At 39.4% G+C, this 21,916-nt stretch overlaps 1 protein-coding gene across 1 annotated transcript in view; it reads left to right on the forward strand.

The window, feature by feature from the left end:
• Positions 1–21,916, forward strand: part of LOC132479150 (uncharacterized) — an 82,220-nt gene that overhangs the window by 58,361 nt on the left and 1,943 nt on the right. Inside the window, 9 exon segments of the mRNA XM_060082730.1 lie at positions 4,273–4,344; positions 4,892–4,966; positions 12,027–12,145; positions 14,404–15,007; positions 15,009–15,405; positions 15,408–15,461; positions 15,693–16,439; positions 16,859–16,963; positions 21,356–21,405. Coding sequence (XP_059938713.1) covers positions 4,273–4,344; positions 4,892–4,966; positions 12,027–12,145; positions 14,404–15,007; positions 15,009–15,405; positions 15,408–15,461; positions 15,693–16,439; positions 16,859–16,963; positions 21,356–21,405 — 2,223 coding nt within the window.

Consider the following 21,916-nt stretch of genomic DNA (forward strand, 5'->3'; position numbering starts at 1 on the left):
GAACCTTAGGCTTCAGGGCTCCTCACTTGCATAGGTCCCTTCCAAGGTCTTGAGAGGGGTCCTAGCGATTTTTCTATTTATAACTTTGCCTGTTTTTATTAGCTAGGATTTCCCAAAGTAGATGAGGTTCAGGCCCCACAAATCCTTGATTCATCACCGGGTGTCAGGTAATTATAAGTCAGTAGGTTTCTTGAATGAAGCCTCTATGTTATTGAGAAATATCAGGTGAAGTGGTTAGCAGTGTGGTAGTCTATTTTAAATCCGAAATCTACCTCAAAGATGAGCCAGGAGCTTATTAATAAAGTACCACTTTTTGAATGGTGGTAGTCATCATATCTCTTTCAGATAAAATCAGGAATGAAATATACTATGGAAAACCGGCAGTGGTTGATAATCCTAAATGTTAAGTATGCTTTTTTTCTCTGACTGTAAAGTGTTTCTCCTTCATTCACCTATGCAGGTCCAGACTGATGGCTTATTTTTAAAGATTCTTTTAGTCACTTCATTGGATCTAACAATACAAGCTCCATGATTTTAGAAACTGAAGGACTCTACAATGTAGAAAGGCTATATAACTTAAGCAGACAGAGCACATTCACATGCTGGCTTGTCCGTGGTACATCAATATCGTACCAAGAACATAAGCACGAACAGAGAATAAGAGGAAAATCAAAGCCTTATCCCTATTGAATTATTTACCCCATTGTTGAGAATATCAGTGTGGGAGGTGTGTCCACACTATGAAGGCAAATTGAGCTGCGGTCACAGAGCCGCCCTAATGCTCCCCCAGTCAGCTAGCATTGGTTTCCTTTACATAGCTATGTACACACAAAAGCTTACACACTTGAGGGTGTTGTCCTCACTTTTTGCTATGTACTAGAATCCTGGCAGCTTCTCAGATTTAGAAAGGCATAAACACTAAAAGCAAAAATAACTTGGGTCTGCCCTTTGGGGTGATTCAGGGTGGCTGTTTTATTTGTAATAGTTCAAAATTTTGAGATTGTCACACCTAGCAACTACTACACTTTTCTTCTCCCCACTGCATCTTATTCTTCCCACCTGTAGTATTTTCTCCCATTCTATATGTTTATTCACTTTCTTGATAGTGTCCTTTGAAGCACAAACTTTTTAGTTTTTATAAAATCCAATTCATCTATTTTTCCTTTGGTTGTTTGTGCTTCTGGTATCATATCTAAGAAACTGTTGTCTAAAGCAAGGTCATAAAGATTTACTCCTGTGTTTTCTTCTAAGAGTTTTATAGTCTTAGCTCTTACATTTGGATATTTGATCCATTTGGAGTTAATTTTCATATACGGTGTGAAGCTTCATTATTTTGTGTGTGGATGTACAGTTGTCCCAGCATCATTTGAAAAGACTGTTCTTTCCACGTTGAATTGTTTTGGCACCCTTGTTGAAAATCAATAGACTATAAATATGAGGGTTTATTGCTATCTTGTCAATTCTGTTCCATTGATTTACATGTCTGTTCTTATTCCAGTACCACACTGTGATTGCAGTAGCTTTGAACTGAGTTTTGAAACCAGGATGTGTGAGTCCTCCCACTTTGTTCTTTACCGACATTGTTTTGGTTATTCTGTTTCCTCGAATTGCCATAGGAATTTTAGAAACAGCTTGGCAATTTCTGGAAAGAAGTCAGCTGGGATTTTGATAGGAATTGCAATGGAACCATAGGTCGATTTGGGAAGTAGTGAAATTTTCATAAGATTATCTTCCAGTCCATGAATCCAGCAGGTCTTTATACTTATTTAGATCTTCTTCAATTTCTTTCAACAGTTTTGTACTTTTCAGTGTGAATCTTGCACTTACTTGGTAAAATTTTCCCCTAAGTATTATATTTGTTTTGATGCTGTTCCACATGGAATTGTTTTCTAAATTCCATTTTTCGATTACTCATTGCTGGTGTGTAGAAATAATATTGATCTTATATCCTACAACCTTGCTGAACTCATTTATTAATGCTAACAGTTATTCTCCTAGATGCCCAGGAATATGTCTTGTGGTCTTCCAGTTTCCCAGGAATACATTGGAATATTTCAAAGTGTCTGTGCACATCTCATTCCTCAGCTTTTCTTTTAAAGCTTTGCGGTTGGGTTGTTTTTTGCCCCAAACTGTTATCCATTGCCTCATGCCACCGCCATGTTAAAATATTTGCTTGAAAATGTTTTCCAGAAATGCCACCTGAGCAGAGGCTTTTCTCACTAGACAGCCCTCAGTCAGGTCAAAGGCAAGCCTTTCAAGTGAGGTCTTCCAGGGGACCACCAGACATGTAAAACAATGACAGTTCTTTGGGAATGAGGCTTTGAAGGACCTCTCAGTCCATGCTGCTCGTTCTGGTACCAGGGATGTGGGCTGTTTTTCAAGGCTACCACTGGCATGGAGACCAAAGGTCGAGGGCAAGTTAAAGCAACACAGATCTCATTGTTCTTACAGAAATTAATTTGTTTTCCTTGAATAAATTGCTCCCCCATTTACTGCCAGCATGTTGGTTAAATGTCCAGAGTTCAGAAGAAGTTGATTCTGACCATTTTTGCCAGTTTTGTTGTTGTTGTTATTGTTGCTTCTATGCAGGGATGAATTTTCAGATGTCCTTCCTCCATCATTTTTACTGATTTTCCTGCAACTTTTTAAAAAAAATCTATAAAGTCTCAATGGCCATAGGCTAATTAAATATTTATCACAAGAGATGATTAAGGAAAAAATAAATAAAAAGAGAAATAAATAAATAAATAAATAAAAAGAGAAAATATAATTCTCATAGAGGCTTTCCCAGATGGGTAGATGAAGTTTGAAAAGGTATTTCTATATTTAGTGCTGTCAAAATTAAGGTTAGGGCCTCCCTGGTGGCGCAGTGGTTGAGAGTCCGCCTGCCGATGCAGGGGACACGGGTTCGTGCCCCGATCCCGGAGGATCCCACATGCCGCGGAGCGGCTGGGCCCGCGAGCCATGGCCGCGGGGCCTGTGTGTCCGGAGCCTGTGCTCCGCAACGGGAGAGGCCACAGCAGTGAGAGGCCCGCGTACAGAAAAAAAAAAAAAAAAAAATTAAGGTTAAAGTAACAGATGTTTCAAAAAAAAACAACCCTTTTTTTTTCATTCAGGTTAAACACAGGCTTTAGAGTCAGAACTGAGTTCAAATTCCAGCTCTGCTTCTTACGAGCTTGATGACTTAAGACAAGTTATGTAACTTCTCTGTGCCTCAGTTTCCTCATTTGTACAATTGTGTAATATATATATCACATAAGGTTACTGTGAGGATGAAATGTTAAATGCTGATCACATATGCATGGCAACCCAAAAGATATTAGTTTTGATAATTATCTTTATAATATTCTGCAAAAGTACACTAATAATTCTTGAGTAGAGTTAACCTTAAGTCAGCTATTCTCTTCTTTCTTCCTGTTTCTTTTCTGTTTTTTTTTCCCCCTTATTTGTTTTAAAGAACTAAGGGGAAAAAAAAGGAAGAAAGAAAGAACTATGAAGAAAATCTATTCCAACATTTTGGAGTAAAATTTTGTTCCCCAAAATTAATTTGTTTATTTTATTGATATATAAACAAAATGTTATTTATTTATTCAGCAAACATTTATTAAATGCCTAGTAAATACTAGGCACTATGTCAGGCACAGGAATAATAATGACAATAAAGTGTGGTCCCTGCTCTCAAGTTGCTGACAATCTAGGAGAGTGACAAATAAACAGTTGATTACATACACAGTAACAAAAGCTATGGCACAAGAATACACACGGGACGATGTGATGGGAGTATGGCTTTCACCAGTTCCTCTTGGATTTCTCTCTTCTTTGGCTCCAGAACCAAGGAATTAGCCTTATTTTTCTCTTTAGCTGGGTAGTTTAAATCATGAAATTTTTCAAAATTTGTGGAGATGAAAGACAAACACCTTGAATTACGGAGGACACTAGAAATAGTACTTTTTTTTACAGAGCAAGGGCTTCCTACCAGCATAGTCACTTCGAGGGTTTTTAACGTGAAAAGTACTTTGGCATATTTTTTCTTTGCTAGCCACTTTTTTTCTATTTTATTGTTTGTTTGTTTGTTTCTCTTCTCCACTTTGTCATCTAGAGACCTGGGTAGTTCCCAGTGAAAGAGTGTTTTACAGATTCTAACGGTGATTTATAGGTAAAGACAGAAAATAATTTTTTTAACCTTCAAGTTCCATACCAAAAAAAATGAATATAAACTTTCATGGAAGTAATTGAAAATGCAGATAATTTTAATTCCATTCCATTTTTCAGAATTCTCAATCGTAATCCTTTGCCAACAGTTGAAGATTCTTGTCTTTTTAAAGTGCCAGCATTAAACTCTTTGTAAGTATTGTAAGAGTTTCATGGCTCATGAGATAATTTCTGCTCCTTTTTACTTTCGTCAAAACTTGAGTACTTTGGCTAAACAGTCATAATTTAGATTTTAACTGGGTTATTGAAAATAAGAGTTATTGGCAAAGAAAAGGATTAAGAAAGAATATATATGGGTAAGAGAGCCAGCAGAGGATGAGAACAGTGTTGAAGAACACATATAGATATGGAACATGAAGATGCATATAGGAATAGTATTTATCCAAGAAAGCAAAAAGGAATAAGGGGTACATTATTTTTTTTAAAAAAAGAGTGATCAAAAGAGGTAGATGCAATTGAAAATGAGAAGTGAGGATCATAGAAAATGATTGTACTGTTCAGCACCAAGGTCATTAATTTGATGATGCAAATTTAAATTTCTTCCAAAAGAGCTCTTTGGAATTATCATCTATGGCAAGTAAGAAGCCAAAGTGGAAGTAATCACATGTTAAGTATCTTCTTCAGTTTAGAAATTTTGTCTTTGGGTTTTATATCATGCATGTTTGGGCTTCTCCTTCAGAGACATGGGAACAGCACAAGTGTCACTTACCGCAATTGAAAGCATCCTCATGCTGACCCTTGAATTGGAAAAACTGTAAGTTGATTTTTCTTACATTGATTTTCACTCAATTGTACTTTTAGGTTTGTTTGATTATCTTCTTAAGTCAGGTTTATTTATGTATAATTTTCGTTTAACAAAATTCACTCTTTTTAAATATACAGTGTGATGTGTTTTGACAAACGTATAGTTCTGTAGCCACCACCACATTTGAGGTAAAGAAAACTTCTGCACTCCCAAAAGACCCCCCATGTCCCTCTGTAGTCAATGCATCCTCCTGTCACTACCAGCCCCTGGCAACCACCAATCTGATTTTTGTCCGTATAATGTTGCCTTTTCCAGAATATTTGATAAATGAAATCATGTGGTATGTAGCTTTTTGTTTTTGGCTTCTTTCACTTAGCCAGTCTCTTTGGAGATTCATCTGGTTTGTTGCACCTGTCAGTAGCTCATTCCTTTTGAGCGCTGAGCAGTATTCTAGTTGTGTGGATACACAGTTTGTTTACGCATTCATTGTTCGATGCACATTTGAGTTTCTTCTTGTTTTTTGGCTATTATGAACAAAGCCTCTGAAAACACTCACATGTGTGTGTGAATATATGTCTTGTGTGAGCATATGTTTTCATTTCTTTGGGGTAAAATACCTCAGGGTGGGATTGCTTCATCATATGCTAAGTGCCTATTGAACTTTTTAAGAAACTGCTGAACCGTTTTCTAAAGTGCCTGTGCCATGTTGCTTTCCCACAAGCAGTCTATGAGAGTTGCAGATGCTCTACATCTTCACCTGATCCTTATATGTGTTTTTTAAAAACATTTTCGCCTTTCTAGTAGGTGTGTAGATGAATCTCGTGGTTTTTGCCACATTTTGCATTTCTGTAATAGCTGATGATGTTGAGTGTCTATTCATGTGCAAATATCCTTTTAAATGAAGTGTCTGTTCAAATCCATTTTTTAATTGGATATTTATATTGAGAATTAAGAGTGCTTTATATAAAAAGCAACGGAAAAAGTCCTTGCTCTCAGATATGTGTTTAGTAAATATCTTCTCCCAGATTGTGACTTATCTTCATTATATTAAAGTGTCTCTGAAAGCTAGAAGTGTTAAATTTTTGATGAACTCTAATTTAGCAATTTTTCTTAATTTTTCATATTTATTTAATTAATTTATTTGGTTGTGCTGGGTCTTAGTTGCAGCAGATGGGCCCCTTAGTTGCGGCTCATGGGCTTCGTAGATCTGGCATGCGAACTCATAGTTGAGGCATGCATGTGGGACCTAGATCCCTGACCAGGGATCGAACCCGGGCCCCCAGCATTGGGAACTTGGAGTCTTAACCACCAGAGAAGTCCCTTAGCAATTTTTCTTAAATGCTTTCTGCTTTTTTGTGTCTTAATCTAAGAAATCTTTCTCTGAGACCCCACTGTCTAACCCCAAATCACAAAGATTTTCTCCTACGTTTTCTTCCAGACGTTGTATAGCTACATTTAGGTCTATGATTCATTTTAAGTTAATTTTCATATACGTTGTGAGGGAAGGGTCAAGTTTTATTTTTTTGCGGTTTAAAAAACTATTTCTGTAGGACCCTATTGTGACAGTTTATTACACAACCTACTGCACCTTAAATTGTGCCATCCCCCCTCCAATATGGCAAGCTAATAGAAACTTTCTGTTACGCCAAGGCTAGTTGAGGGGATTGCGTGAGATTAGTATGCGGAAACGGCCCTGCATTTAGCAGTCTGTTCCAACCGTCTTTGTCAGGTCACCTGACAAATGACTGTCTTCACTGTGCCGTCACGCATTGGTCACTGCTCTAGCCTCATCTTCCTCAGTGTCCCACACCATCTGCCACAATTGCGATCCCTCTCTTGTCAGCTAGATGCCCTCCTCTCTGGATATTAAAAACTATTTCCCTGTGTAACCACGATACTGTTAATACACAGTATTGAAGAAATTAAATTCCTACACAATCATATTACCTAATAAAGTGTTGCTATTCAAATTTCCCCAATTGTCTCTCTTATCTAATATCATTTCTTTTAACAGCTTTTTGAGGTATAATTGACATGCAATAATCTGTGTTCACACACACACACACATACACACCATGGAGACATCACGAAACTCAAAATGTCCATCACCTCAGAAAGTTTCTTAATGTCTCTTTGTAATTCTTCCTTCCCATCGTTCCTTGCACTTCCCAATCGCCATGCAACCATTGATCTGCTTTCTGTTTGCATTTTCTAGAATTTTATGTAAATGGAATCATACAGTGTATACTTTTTTCTAACTGGCTTCTAACCCAGCATGATTATTTTAATCTTCATCCATATTGTTGTATATATCAGTAATTCATTTCTGTTTATTGCTGAATAGCATTCCTTTATATGGATGTACCACCATTTATGTATTGACCATTGATGGACATTTGAGTTGTTTGAGTCTTTGTCTATTACAGATAAAGTTGCTATGAATATTTGTGTACAAGTCTTGTATGGATGTCTACTTCCATTTCTCCTGGGTAAATGCCTGCCTGTAGAATGGCTGCATCATTGGTAAGTGTATGTTTAAGTTTTTAAAAAATACCCATTTTCCATAGTGGTTTGATCATTTTACATCTCTACCAGCAGTGTACGAGAGCTGCATTTTCTTCACGTTGCGGCCAACATTTGCTATGCTCAGTATTTTTAATTTTAGGTAGTTTAATAGGTGTGTAGTTGTATCTCACTGTAGCATCCCTAATGATTAATCATGTCAAACATCTTTTCATATGCTTATTTTCCATCTGTATATCTTTGAATCTTTTAGCTATATTTTTCTGGAGTTTTGAGAGTTCTTTATATATTCTGGAAATTAGTCCTTTATCCAATAGGTAAGTTGCTAGGTATTTTCTCCCATTCTGTGACTCATCTTTTCGTTCACTCAGGAGTGTCTTTTGCAGGGCAGAAATTCTTAATTTCGATGGTGTCTAATTTATCTATTTTTTTCTTTTATGCATTATGCTTTTGGTGTTGTATCTAAGAAATCTTGCCAAACTCAAGGTCATAAAATTTTTCACCTGTTTTGTTCTAGACGTTTTATAGTTTTATGTTTTACATTTAGATCTTTGAACCAATTTGAGTTTACTTCTGTATATGGTTTAGATCAAGTTCATTTTTTTTTTTCTTTTTGCACCTGGATATTCAGTTGTTCCAGCGTCATTTGTTGAAAAGACTATCATTTCTCCACTGAAATGCCTTTGAACCTGAAAGTCAGTTCTCCACATCTCTCTACTTCAGAACTTTGTATTCTGTTCCTTTGGTCTTTTTGTCTATCTTTACACTACTATCACAATGTCTTGAAGGTGTAGCTTCATAATCCTTGAAATCAGTTACTGTTAGTTCTTCAACTTTGTTCTTTCGCAAAGTTGTTTTAGTTATTCTAAATTTTATTTCCATATGAATTTTAGAATTGGCTTGTCAATGTCTATAGAAAAGCCTACTGGGGTTTTGATGTATAAATCGATTTGGGGAGAATTGATGTCTCAACAATATTGAATCTTCTGATCCATGAATACTTTATATCTCTCCATTTATTTAGGTCTTTCTTAATTTCCCCCGGCAACATTTTACAGTTTTCAGTGTGCAAGTCTTTTGTCAGATTTATTCTAAGTATTTTATATGTTGGATTCTTTTATAAGTAGCATTTTAAAACTTTGATCTCTGATTGTTTGTTGAGACAAATTCATCTTTTTGTATGTTGATCTTGTACCCTGCAAACTTGATAAACTCATTTATTAGTTCCAGTAGCATTTTCGTAGCTTCTATCAGGTTTTCTACATAATCATGTTATCTGCAAATAAAGATAGTTTTACTTCTTCCTTTCCATTCTGAATGTGTCTTTTCCTTTTGTTGCCCTATTGCACTGGCTAGAACCTTCAGTGCCATGTCACATAGAAGCAATGAGAGCAGATATCCTTGCCTTGTTCCTGATCCTGGTGAGAAAGTACTTTGTCCTTCACCATTAAGTATGATGTTAGGTTTTTTGTAGAAGTCATTTATCAAGTTGAGGAAGTCTCCTTCCATTCCTAGTCTACTGAGGGCTGTTTTTTTTTCTTTAATCAGGAATGTATGTTAGATGTTTTCATTCTTTTCCTGCATCTATTGCAGTGATTATATGATTTTTCCCTTCTTTTCTTAATTTTTTTATTTATTTTTGGTTGAATTGGGTCTTCATTGTTGTATGTATCCAGTATTCTTAATCTTTTATGTAGATCCATATTCCAATCTGGTGTCATTTTCCTTCTGCTTAAAAATACTTCTTTTAACATTTCTTATTGTGAAAGTCTACCAGTAATGAATTCTTTCAGCTTCTGTTTGTCTGAGATAGTCTTTATTTTGCTTTTGTTTTGACAGATGTGGGTATAAAATTCTAGCTCGATAGAATTCAATTCACTACTTTAAAGATGTTATTCCACTGAGTTCTCGTTTACGATTTTTCAAGCACGAATTCTGCTGTCATTGTTATCTTTGTTCCTCTGTATGTAGTGTATAATTTTTTCCTCTGGCTCCTTTTAAATTCTTCTCTTTATTGCTGGTTTTGAGCAATTCGATTATTTTTTGTGCCTTGGTGTAGTTTTGTCCATGTTTCTTCTGCTGAAAGTTCATTGATCTTCTTGACTTTGAGGGTTTATAGTGTTTACCAATTTGGAAAAATTTTGGCTATTATTTCTTCAAATTTTTATATTTCTCCTCTCCTTCATGGACTCTAAGTACACATGTATTAGGCCACTTGAAGTTGTTGCACAAGTCACTGAGGCTCTATTCATTTTGTTGTTGTTTTGTTACTCCTTTTGTTTCATTTTGGATAGTTTCTGTTGCTATGCCTTAATGTTCACTGACCTTCTGCCGTGTCTAATTAGCCTTTAACCTCCTGCAATATCTTTTTCATTTAGACATTGTTTTTAATCTCTAGAAGCTCAATTTAGGTCTGTTTTACATTTTCCATGCCTACACTTAACATTTTCAGTGTTTAGTCTGGGTGTTTTAACATATGAAATACAGTTATAATAACTTTTCTTCATGTATAATAACCTTTTAAAAGTTCTTTTCTGCCAATTCTAACATCTGTATAGATTATGGGTTATTGTTGATTGATTGCCTTTTCTCCTCAGTATGGGTCATATTTTCCTACTTCTTTGCATGCTTGCATGCAATTTTTCATATGATCCCAGATATTGTGAGTTTTAGTTTATTGTGTGCTATGTATATTTATATTCCTGTAAAATGCCTGGGCTCTGTTTTGGGTGAAATTAGGTTACTCAAAACAATTGTATTCTTTTAGGTCTAGCTTTTAAGGTTCGTTGGGTAGGAGTCCAAGTAGCCTTTAGTCTGGAGCTCATTATTTGCAACTACTGAGACAAGTCCTTTCTGAGTATCATGAGGTTTTCCAGTCTGACTTGTAGGAACAGGTACTATTCCTACAACCCTGTGTGATATCCAGTTGTTCTTCTTATTAATCCTTTCATGTGGTTCTTTTCCTGGCATCAAGTTATTCCTCACACAAATGTATTGACCCATACTTTGTTGAATTCTCAAGAGATCCCTCTGCATATCTCCAGAGTTCTTTGTCTGTGCACTTCTTTTCTCTCTGATACTCTGCTTTGTGAACTCTAGTTACCTTGGTTTTCCCAGACCCTTATCTCCATTTCGTCTGTCAGGGAGCCCACTAGTCTCTGTCTGGACTTCTCTTCCCTGTACCATGACGTGGATACTCTCTCAGAGAAGTAAGGGCAATTATAGGGATCACTTCATTTATTTCCCATCTCCTCGGGAATCACTGAAATGTATTGCCTGAGGTTCAGTTTCTTGAAAACTGTTGTTTCATTATGTTCCATCTGATTTTTTTCTTGTTTCAGCTGGGAGGTTAAGTTGGCCCTTGTACTTCATCTTGGCCAGAAGCCAATAATATTCTTTAAGTCTGTTTTGTTTTGATACAGGATCCAATTAAAGATTAGGCATTGCATGTCATGTCTGTGTTTCCGTTAATCTAGAATTTTTCCCTACTATTTCTTTTGGTCTTTTAAGACATTGGCTTTTTTGAAGAGTCTAAGCCAGTTGTCTTGTAAATTGCCCCACAATCTGTATTTGTCTGTTTCCTCATTAGATTCAAAGTAAACATTTTGGGGAAGAATACTATATAGGTGATGTATTCTTCATACTTCATCACTTGAGGTGGCCCATTGCTAAGTTTGATCACTTGGTTAAGGTGGTCTATTCCATATCTCTCCATTGTAAAGTTATTTTTCCCCTTGGTAATTGATAAATAATATGTGGGGTGATCCTTGGGATCAGTGAAGATCCTACTTTCAAACAACTCTTCACCCAACTGTGCATCAATGATAATCCTTGTCTGAATCGATTATTACATTGATAGTTGCAAAATAACACTTTCCTAATTCTATCCTTCCTTTTGCATTTATTAGCTGACATTATTCTATAAAGAAGAGCTCCCCCACTTTTCATTTGGAGTATCATTATGAACTCATGTGCTTTTTTTTCAATTAACTACGTTATACCTTATTATAATGATAATGTTATTCTTTGGAATGTTCCTTTTGTCCAGATTTGGTCAATGCGATCTCTGTTATTGTTTAGCCACATGATGCTTTTTTATTACTAGAATAATTTCTAATATATTACTCCTCACAAATAGGAACTGAGAAAGTGACTCCAGAATGTGCAGTCTTCTTCATACTCTTCTTAGAAGTCTGCCTTCTTCCTGTGTACTCTCAACCCAAAGTGAGGCTTTCGGGTTGGAAGGAGATACTTCTGAATTAAACTACAGTTCAGTGTCACCCAATTCTAATCGCTATTCCCTTTTTTCTAGGCATATCATACCTACTGCCATCCTAATCCTTCTGTTGGGCACCTCTCTCCTCCTCTATATTTATTTCCAACTGTCAAGGGCAGCAATTGGCCAACCGGCCCCTATCCAGTTCTATAGCCCATATGCCCCAAGAACTCCTTTTTGCACTGGTCTGTGGTGGCCTTGGCCTACCTCTTCTACCTACTCAGGTAACTCTTTTACCACGAATTTAATTACCTGTGTTTCCATTTATAGGATCTTACCCAGCCGTAGGGCCTGCTGCCTCTGCCAATTTAAAAATACTATTGAGGTTGTCTGTGAGACAGTCAAGCTGCGTTGTGACAGTGAACGCCTGAGGGACGTCACACGTTGTGGTGAGTCTCAATTGCGGGATAATACTTTTTTTTTTTTTTTTTTTTGCGGTATGCGGGCCTCTCACTGTTGTGGCCTCCCCCGTTGCGGAGCACAGGCTCCGGACGCGCAGGCTCCGGACGCGCAGGCTCAGCGGCCATGGCTCACGGGCCCAGCCGCTCCGCGGCATATGGGATCCTCCCAGACCGGGGCACGAACCCGTATCCCCTGCATCGGCAGGCGGACTCTCAACCACTTGCGCCACCAGGGAGGCCCTACATTTTTAATTTTTAATTTAATTTGTTATTTTTAATCAAGGATGATACATTTTAAAACTAATGATGTAATTACATTATTTTAATACATTCATTTAGAGTTCCAGCTCCCTAAATTTCTAAGAATTACCCCCTTGCTAAAAATCAGATTCTTGGTTACATTATTAAGCTAAGAAGAGCTCAGTTACATTATTAGCTTCATAATGTAACTGATCTGCATATGTAAAGGAACCAGAGAAAGGAATGGAAGGGGGAAGGGAATTCACATTAATGGCCACATATCCTATGCTGCCCTCTCTGCAAATGACAACTTATTCACATAGTACATCACAGTTTGTAAACTGATTTTATATACTTTAGGTCTCAAGTACCCTTTGTCTTATAAGACAGGTGTAAATATATTTTTGTTTATTTGGTTTGTTTCTGCAATTTTATAAAGAGTGCAAGTGATGCTGTTTTATGTCCTATCTGGAGCCTGAGAGTTTCTGGTTCCATAACCAGAAGCTGCTACCAAGCCCTTCTAATGCATGGGAGAGCTAGTTATTTCTTTGACTGTCCAGCTCTGAACTTGCTCTGAATCGCAAGTTTTTCTATCCACAAAACACTCAGGGGCTTTCAACGATTTTTCTATATATTAGATTTATGGGCACTAACTTGATGACTTCCAAAATGTGCTTTCATGCCCAGGTAGCTTGAATACAGGTCTCTTTCAGTGATCTAGAGCACATCATAAATAATAACACTTTGCCACTTATATAAAGACAATATTGCTGATTTTTCAACACAGTTTTTTTTTTTTTTCCTTTGGCCACCAAGCTGGTGGGATCTTAGTTCCCCCAGCAGGGATTGAACCCGGGCCACAGCAGGGAAAGTGCCGGGTCCTAACCACTAGACCACCTGGGAACTCCCCCAAACATTTTTTTTACTAATTATATTATTCCCTTCTCCCCCAGAAGTGGGCAGAAAAAGCATTTTTAATCTCCTTTTACAGGTGAGGAAAAACAAGATCAGCAGTGTTAAGTGCTATGACCCTAGGGCCCCGCCCGATCTCCTGTCCCCAGTTTGGGGCTCTCTGCTAGCCTCTGCTCCTCCTTTCTCATGACCCTTCCCTCCTCCTTTGACCCTCACCAAAAATACTTTTAATCCTTTTGGGAGACAAGCCCAGCTACACAATGGTACACATTACCTTCACACAGTCAGAAGATTTGGATGGTTCCCCAAGTAGAGCTGGAAATATTAGAAGTAAAATGAATTGAAAGCAAAGTAGCCATCTGACAGAAGTTGCTTTTTCCCGTCTACATTTTAGGGCCTCAAGTATTATTCCATTGATTTGTTGAACATTCCACATGGGCATACAATCTGGCAAATCTCTTAACTTATACCCGAGCTCCCTGCCCAAATTTTAGCAAAGAGCCAGGGCGGACATAGTGTTTTTTTCTGTATAGAGGCTTCTGTTATGGGGACTGGGATATATAGAAGCAGGGACTAAGCAAAGGACTCAGTGGGTAGTTGGAGAAGGACATGTCCAGATGACGACCTGTTAGCGGCGGTGGTTGTCGTGGAGATCTGTGATAGCAGCAAGAACACAAGCACACTGAAGAGGTGGAGAGAGGAAGCCTCACACTCCCGTGCCTTTGAGGCAGGACAGGATGGGGTATATGAATGTGAGGAGTCACAGTAGATCTGCAGAGAGTCCAGCTGATTAGGGGAATATTTGTCTTCCAGCCTTGGCTTTTCTTGAGTACTGGCCCCTGGGAACCAGTGGAGTAATCCTGAATATAGTTCCTATATTTCACGCTACAGAATTTTCTGAGTAGATAGCCCCTTTTTCAAGAGAGACCTTTCTCACATTTTGTTGTTGCCAGTCATAGGCTTAAGTGTGGGTTTCTTTTTCTCCTAAGTGGCACTCAAACTTTGACTGATTCCTAATTTCTTTGGCTGTGGACTGACAAAAGGCTGTCCCATCAGTCTTCAATGATCAAAAACAGTCCCTTCTCTTTTGACAGATGAAGAAACATCTATAGAGAATGCAGGAGGATCGTTGATGAAGGTGTTACAAGCCCAGAAGAAGAACAACAGCACCGAGCTGACTATTGAGTCAGAGAGGATGTCCTCACCTAACAGTGCTGTCAGCTTGTCAGGCTTCATGAATGAGCAGCTGGACTTTAATAATAAAAGTGATATTATCAGTACACTAAATTACATACTGCCTTATATCTCAGAGGGAAATCTAGGAGATGTGGAATCAACATTATTACCATTCATTCAACTTCTTTTTTCAAATACACAAGATGGACATATGCCGCTGGGCCTTTTGAAAAACAATACAAGGAGCCCTTCTGTTAAACCTGTACCCAACAATTCAACTAAAAAAAACAAATTGAGGGAACTCCATTTTGTGGAAAATTTGTTAGATGCAGAAACTCAAGAAAAAATTGATGAGGTTAAAAAGGAAGAAAAACCTGCCACGTGTACGCGTTGCAACCTTTTAAGTGCCATGTTTACACGCTACATCTTTCAAAAGAAATTAGAAACTGCCCAACCACAGAAAGACAGCCTAGCAAAGATTGAGAGTACAGAGGAAAAGCTGCTGAGAGTGAACAAGGTCCTCAAGGGGCATACCGAAAATGCACCTCAAAGCAGTGGGAGATGAGAGCGTCAGGAGGAAACAGAATGCCCAGCCATCTGTGGCGAACACTGCCAAAGAATGAAAGCTCAGGAGGCCATCCCCAAGAAAGCTGAAACAGCTCCTCATGGTGCAGAGGCCCAGGAAGCTGGTGGGAAAGTCCTCCGATGCAGAGTCTTCATTCATAAAGGAACACAAGGCCGCAGGCTCCTCTCCCCTCAAACCGTACTTCAAGGGCAGGCCTTGTGCCTCCATCCCGCCAAAATCCCCATCTGAGGTTAAAAGCAAATCAAAAGACTTATCCAACGCTATTCATGTTTTCGAAGATGCAAAGGCAAGAGTTAGAAATATTAAGGACTTCGAATTAATCTCACATTCTGGAAAAAAAAATACATCTTCCATAAAATTAGGTCTCATCGGGTCCACAGAAAACCCAAAGTTAAAAAGCATCGAGGGGCTTCCCTGGTGGCACAGTGGTTGGGAGTCCGCCTGCCGATGCAGGAGACACGGGTTCGTGTCCTGGTCCGGGAAGATCCCACATGCCGTGGAGCGGCTGGGCCCGTGAGCCATGGCCGCTGAGCCTGTGCGTCCGGAGCCTGTGCTCCGCAACGGGAGAGGCCACAACGGTGAGAGGCCTGTGTACCGCAAAAAGAAACAAAAAGAAAAAAGAAAAAAGGGAGTCGAAAGTTCAGAAAGAAAAGTTCACTTGATAGAGTGATGCTTGCAAGCCCTCCGTTCTCTGTCGTGAGGAGTCTCATAAATTCCCCTCCACGAGAGGCTGTTTCATCTTCAGGAGAAGTGACTTCTCAGGAAAATCCTTTTCCAGAATTATTTTCTCTTTCAGACCCTTCTGCAGAAAACACTACTTCAGAAAACAATACTGCACAAAATGTTTCTGAAGCAATTATTTCTACAGGAAACGCTACTCTGCCAGGAGGAACCGGCCCTGGAAACACTAGCCATAGGAACGTCTCCACTGCACATTCTACTGTCGCTGCAGACAACAGTATGCCAGCTGTTCAACACAGCAACAAAACACAATGGGAGCACCACAACATGGTCACTGAATTATCCTCTAAGCCCACAGGCTTCACTTTCCCAGGGCTCGCATCCCCGGGTGATCAAGTTGAAACTCAGCTAAACCAGCAGCTCTGGTCCCTCATCCCCAACAATGACGTGCAAAGGCTCATTTCTCATGTTATCCAGACTTTGAAAATAGACTGCTCGGACACCCACGTGCAGCTGGCCTGTGCCAACCTCATCTCTAGAACAGGCCTCCTGATGAAGCTTCTCAGCAAGCAGCAAGAAGTAAATGTGTCCAAAGCGGAATGGGATATGGACCAGTGGAAAGCTGACAACTCTATCAGTGAGAGCACAGAAGCCCAGAGTGAGCAGAAAGAGCAGGAGTCAAGTGAGGTGAGGATAACCCCTGACACATGGGACTTGGACTTTTACTCAGTTTAGGACATGCCATTAACGTGCCCAAGCGGGAATACCACGGGCTCCTAGTCAGTATCTTATCTTCAGCCATGAAACGGGCTAAGACAGTGATCTCCAACTTTGCTCATTGAGAGAGTGTGTCACTATTCCTAGGGTAGACGCGAAAAGGACATAACACAAGATAAATAAATTGTAGATAAATTGTAGAAGAAAATGCTAATGATAAGACTAATAACATTAAATTTGGCTTGTTCTTATAGAAGCTACTCGCCTGGAAGGATTGGGTTTCATAGTAGTTTAAGAATAGTTAGCTATCGTTTAGAATAGGATGAAGAATCGTAAGTTTTCATCCCTTCTATCTCCTTGTTTTTAAAAATTGTGATATATTTCTTTAGCTCACAAAAGAAGTTCCAGGTTATGACTATAACAACAAACTCATCTTGGCAGTATCTGTACCTGTAGTAGTGACGATTTGTGTTAGAATTCTCTGTCTCATTGAGGTAAGGACAATAATTAATTCAGATTCAGAACCCAGAAACTGAGAATCAAATCCACCTTTCCACCTGCTACTACTTGATTCTTCCCTTTAGCCATGAGGACTGACATACACTTTGTTCTTTTAATGAAAAGTATATTCCCAGGATGTTTTTTTGTGTGTGTGTTTTTGTTTTTTTTTGTTTTTTTTTTTGGCTGCGTTGGGTCTCCATTGCGGTGCATGGGCTTCTTACTGAGGTGGCGTCTCTTGTTGTGGAGTACGGGCTGTAGATGCACGGGCTCAGGAGTTGTGGCACACTGACTTAGTTGCTCCGCAGCATGTGGGACCTCCCCAGGCCAGGGATCGAACCTGTGTGCCCTGTGCTGGCAGGCGGATCCTTAACCATTGCACCACCAGGGAAGTCCCCACAGGATTTTTAAAAGGAACTTCACTCCCAGGAGATCCCTATGGAATTGGATCCATGATAACAAGCTATTGGACTATTTTGACAAGTGAAGTTTATAAGAAGGCCAGAGTTGACATGATAGTAAATTTTCTTCAACTCAAGAAAGTATGCTGATTTGAGGTCCTCACCAGTCACTCTCATTCTACCGTTGATTTCTTTCCTTCTTGGCTGAAGTGATGAGAGATATAGGATCTCCATACTCAAGGAGCTATCAGTCACCCTGGGAGGGCTAAAAGGACATGCCTAAAAGACAAAAGTGTGATCTCGTCAATTCCTCAGGTTTACTTAGCAGCTTTCTTCTCCGGTGTATTAGGAATTGTGTAGATAGGTTCCATTAAAACACTGCAAGTAAAATCTTGCAGCAGGCTACCCTCAAATATTTATAGTAGCCTATTCCTGGAGCTAGCCTGTTTACCTTTTGTTCAGTTACATAGTGGTTTCTTACTTTTCCAGCAGGCAGTTGCTAACATTAAAAGAGTGATTTTAATAGGCTGACAGTCTTGATTCTACCCTACCACTCCACATTACTTTAGTTATCTTTTCTCCTGTAATGGCAGCCCTCCATTCCAGCCAAAGCAGCTCCTCACTATACGCTAGTTACACCATACCCATTCCTACTTTTGTCTGTGCCTTTGTCCATCGAAAATTCCTTTATTTTGCTTTGCCTGTGGAACTCCTATGAATCTCTGAAAAGCCAACTCAAGTTCAGATATCTTTCTCTGTAAAGCCTTCCCTGAATACCCCAGCCCTCCTGATCCTAGTCCTGTGAGGTTTGTCACCATTTTTTAGGGGCCATAGCAAAGCAGTCCCCTCCCCTCAGAACTCACAAAAGTGGTAAGCAGTTTTTTGAAAGGCAGCCCCCCAAGAGAGAACCACCAAGGTCAGCACATCATGGAGCTGAGCAGAGATGTGTAAGGACCAATGGCTTCCTGGCCTATCACACTTGAATCAAACCTGACATGATGTACTAACTTCTAAAGAGAAATGTGTCTATCTGCAGGAGGGTTGGTCACTAGTGAAAGCATAGAAAAGGTGAGGAGAGACCAACATGGGCAGTGCCCATCCTCACATTGCCCAAGAGTAGAGATGGCACCTTAGGCAGCATAACTGCAGAGTCAGGCCCACTAGCCAGGCTGCCTGTTGAGGAGATGGATGGATCCAGTTACCTCAGGCCTTCCCATTAAATTCTGGACTCGGCTGATTCCTTTTCTAATTCTGTTGTCACCAAGTAGCCTTCGATTCTGTGATTGTGCTTCAGTGTGCCACGGAGGCCTGTCCCCACAGAAGGTAATTCTCTGCTTGTGTAGACACAGATGCCCTGTGTGTAGAACAGATGTATTTCTCATTGTCAAGTAATAATTTGGCATTCTGATGTTTGATCAATCCTGTGATATTGCTCAAGTGAGACTGCCACAATAGGAAGACGTGAGTTCTCGCTTGGTGAGGAAGAGTATGATTTCTGAGCCTAGGAGGCTGGGGACTAGCTTGCTAGTCATTGGCCATTGCCCAGACTGTACCCTCTACATCTCAGGTGGCATATGGCCTTTGGCATTTTTAGAATTTCTGTAAAGTCCCCTTTTTATTGTTTTCAACTTCTTGCATTTGTTTTGTTTTGTTTTGTTTTGTTTGGGCCTGTGTGATCTTAGTTCCCCAAGTAGGGATTGGACCTGTACCCTCGGCAGTGAAAGCGAGGAGTCCTAACCGTTATTTCCTCTCCCCACATATACGATAAGCTTTTGGAGGACAGGGGCCATGCAGTGTTCTTCCTATGGTAGACAGTAATGGTGTTCAACGGAAGAGAGATGCGGCGTTATGTCAATTCCACAGTGAGGAATAATTCAACCGAATATTTATTTGAAGTAGGATAGAGTCCAGCAATAGGCCCCTGTGTTCTTAAGACTTTTGAAATGTCATGTTTTAATATTGCAATCAGCGGAAGAAAATGAATAAATGGTGATAGAATAGCTGCCTAAGTATTTGGGGGGTAAATAGCAGATCCCCATGTTTCATCTTAAATAAACATATATCCATAAATGTGAAAAAAGACCACATAAAGGTATTAGAAGAAAATAAAAGCAATATTTCTATAATCTTCTGGTGGGAAAGAGCCTTCAGAGCCTGATGCCACAAGCAGAGCCTTTGATATATTCCACCATCTTGTCTGTGACACCAGCTTAGCACTGATTCATGCCAAGCGTAAGATGAAGAGTTTTCCATATATTGTTTGATTTAAAGCCCACAGTCCTGTGAGGATGATATTACTATCCCTCCCTCATAGATGAAGGAGATCAGTGTAAGGCCCCAGCGGCCAAACCCAAAGCAGAAGGCAGTTTCACCCGACTGCAAAGCTGGTGCTCCCTACTGCACTCTTTTGTCTTGTCTCCTTAGAGACAAAAACACTGGAAATATTCGAAACACTGAAATTCAATGAAAGCCAGTATTTCTTTACCATAAAGAGTTTTTGTTTGTTTGTTTCGAAGTGGTGGGGTTTGGCCATGCTGTGCAGCTTGCAGGATCTTAGTCCCTTGACAAGGGATTGAACCTCGGGCCACAGCAGTGAAAGAGCCACGCCCTAACCAGTGGACCACCAGGGAACTCCCAAGAGTTTTATAGGTCAACAAGAAGCAGACAAACAGTCCAGGGGAAAAGGGGGCAAGGGCTGTGAAGAGTAGGAGGTGTGTTGACAGTCTGCCACCATATCTGCCTGTCGTCTCCTCATGGCTCATGTGGGGTGGGTTTTGTTAGCCAGGCCTTTGTCACCTCGTGACGTAAAAATCATCTCTAATATTTTCTTCAAGTACTTTTATAATCTGTCCAGAATTTGTTGTATTTGTTTGTTCGTGTGGTTGAGGTAGGGGATCTAAATTTTCCCCCTACATGAAGATCTGATTCTTTTCAAATCTTTCACTGAATGGTTTATTCTTTCTTCCGTGGTCTAATATGCTATCTTCATCTGGATGCTGTTCTGTGATCCAGTTATCTTGTCCTGTACCAGTACTGATATCACACTGCTTAATTCCAGTTGCTCTATAACATATTTTATATCTGGTAGGGCAAGGTCCTACTCTTTGACCTTCTTTTGCATACATTTCATAACTATTCTTACATATATTCTCTACCAAATGTCAGCTGGCCAGGTTTTATTTAAAAAATATTTTGGCTATAAAATGGATTGCATTGAATTTTTAGTTTCATTTGAAGAGAATTGACCTCTTTACAACATTCTAGGAGGATGGTATCTCATGCCATGTAAGTACTTCTTAACGTCCTTCAAAAAAGTTTTAATATTTTCATCACATAGGTCTTACAAATTTGTGGCTAAATTTATTCCTAGGTGCTTTATGCATTTTTATTGATATAGTGAACGGGAGGTTCCTTCTGTTTTTTAGTTAGTTAGTTGTGTTATATGGGAAAGCTATTGAGGCTAATATGTTGATCTCTTGATTTTGTATGGAGCCATCTTACTCATGTTACTTCCAATAAAATTTCAGTTGATTCTTTTGGTCTTTTTGGGTCCCTTGTTTCATATGCAGATATGTTTGTCTCTTCTTTCCAATACTTCGTTTTTCTTTTCGTACTGATTAAGACCTCCTCCACAGTGCTCAATAGTAGCAGTAATGATTGGGCATCCTACTCTTGTTCTTGACTTTAGAACAATGCTTAGGTTTCTGCCAGATACTTTTATTTTCTTTTCCTACTTCTGAGAGTTTTTATTAGGAATTATCTGTTGAACGTTATCTAAAACAGTCAATAAAATATATCGCCAGCTGCATGCAAGACCCTAAGTTAGGTACTGTGGAAGAGTCAAAGGATTCTTAAACAGGGTAGAATTCCTTTCCTTGAAAGAGTTATCATCTTACTGGATAGATAAGATTTAAAGTCAAAAGGAATGAATAAGGATTTGGAAATAGTTGTAATGGATAATCATGATCCTGTTTTCTTTCAAAGCAGATTTCTTCTCCTAGAATTTCAAAAGAGGAAGATAGAAAAAGAAGCAGAAGGTAAATATTGGTCTTTGAAAGCAGAAATTTACAACTAGAGGAGAACTTAGAACTCATCTCTTTCAGTTTCCTCAGCAAAGGCAGGAAGAACGCTTGATTACCCTAATGGTTTACCCTAGTTTATTTCTCAGCAGAATTAGCTCTGCAGCCCAAGCTGAGTTAGAACAGGACTGGCACACATTCATCTGCTCTCCCTAGTCCTTTAAGGAAAGAGGGTGGACGGGGAGAGGTTTTGGTTGTACCTGTTCCTGCTGGGCGGATGCCTGGCTCCCAGGCATCAGGCCAGGCCAGAGGCCTTCTAGGAGGCTCTGGGGTAGGGAGGGCCACATGGTTGTGGATTTAGGGGCTGGCCTCACTCAAAGCTGACGAAAGGTAGAACTTTCCAGAGTCCCTTCTGGAAAGTGGCAAGAAAACTTCCCTTCTCATCCTACTGTTTTTCAGGCCCCTACTCTCTATTCCCTTTATCCAAACCTCATAGAATTTTAACCGGGAGAAACTTTAGACAGTAGTT

The sequence above is a fragment of the Mesoplodon densirostris genome, chromosome 18 (genome assembly GCF_025265405.1).
Source record: "Mesoplodon densirostris isolate mMesDen1 chromosome 18, mMesDen1 primary haplotype, whole genome shotgun sequence".
NCBI lineage: Eukaryota > Metazoa > Chordata > Mammalia > Artiodactyla > Ziphiidae > Mesoplodon > Mesoplodon densirostris.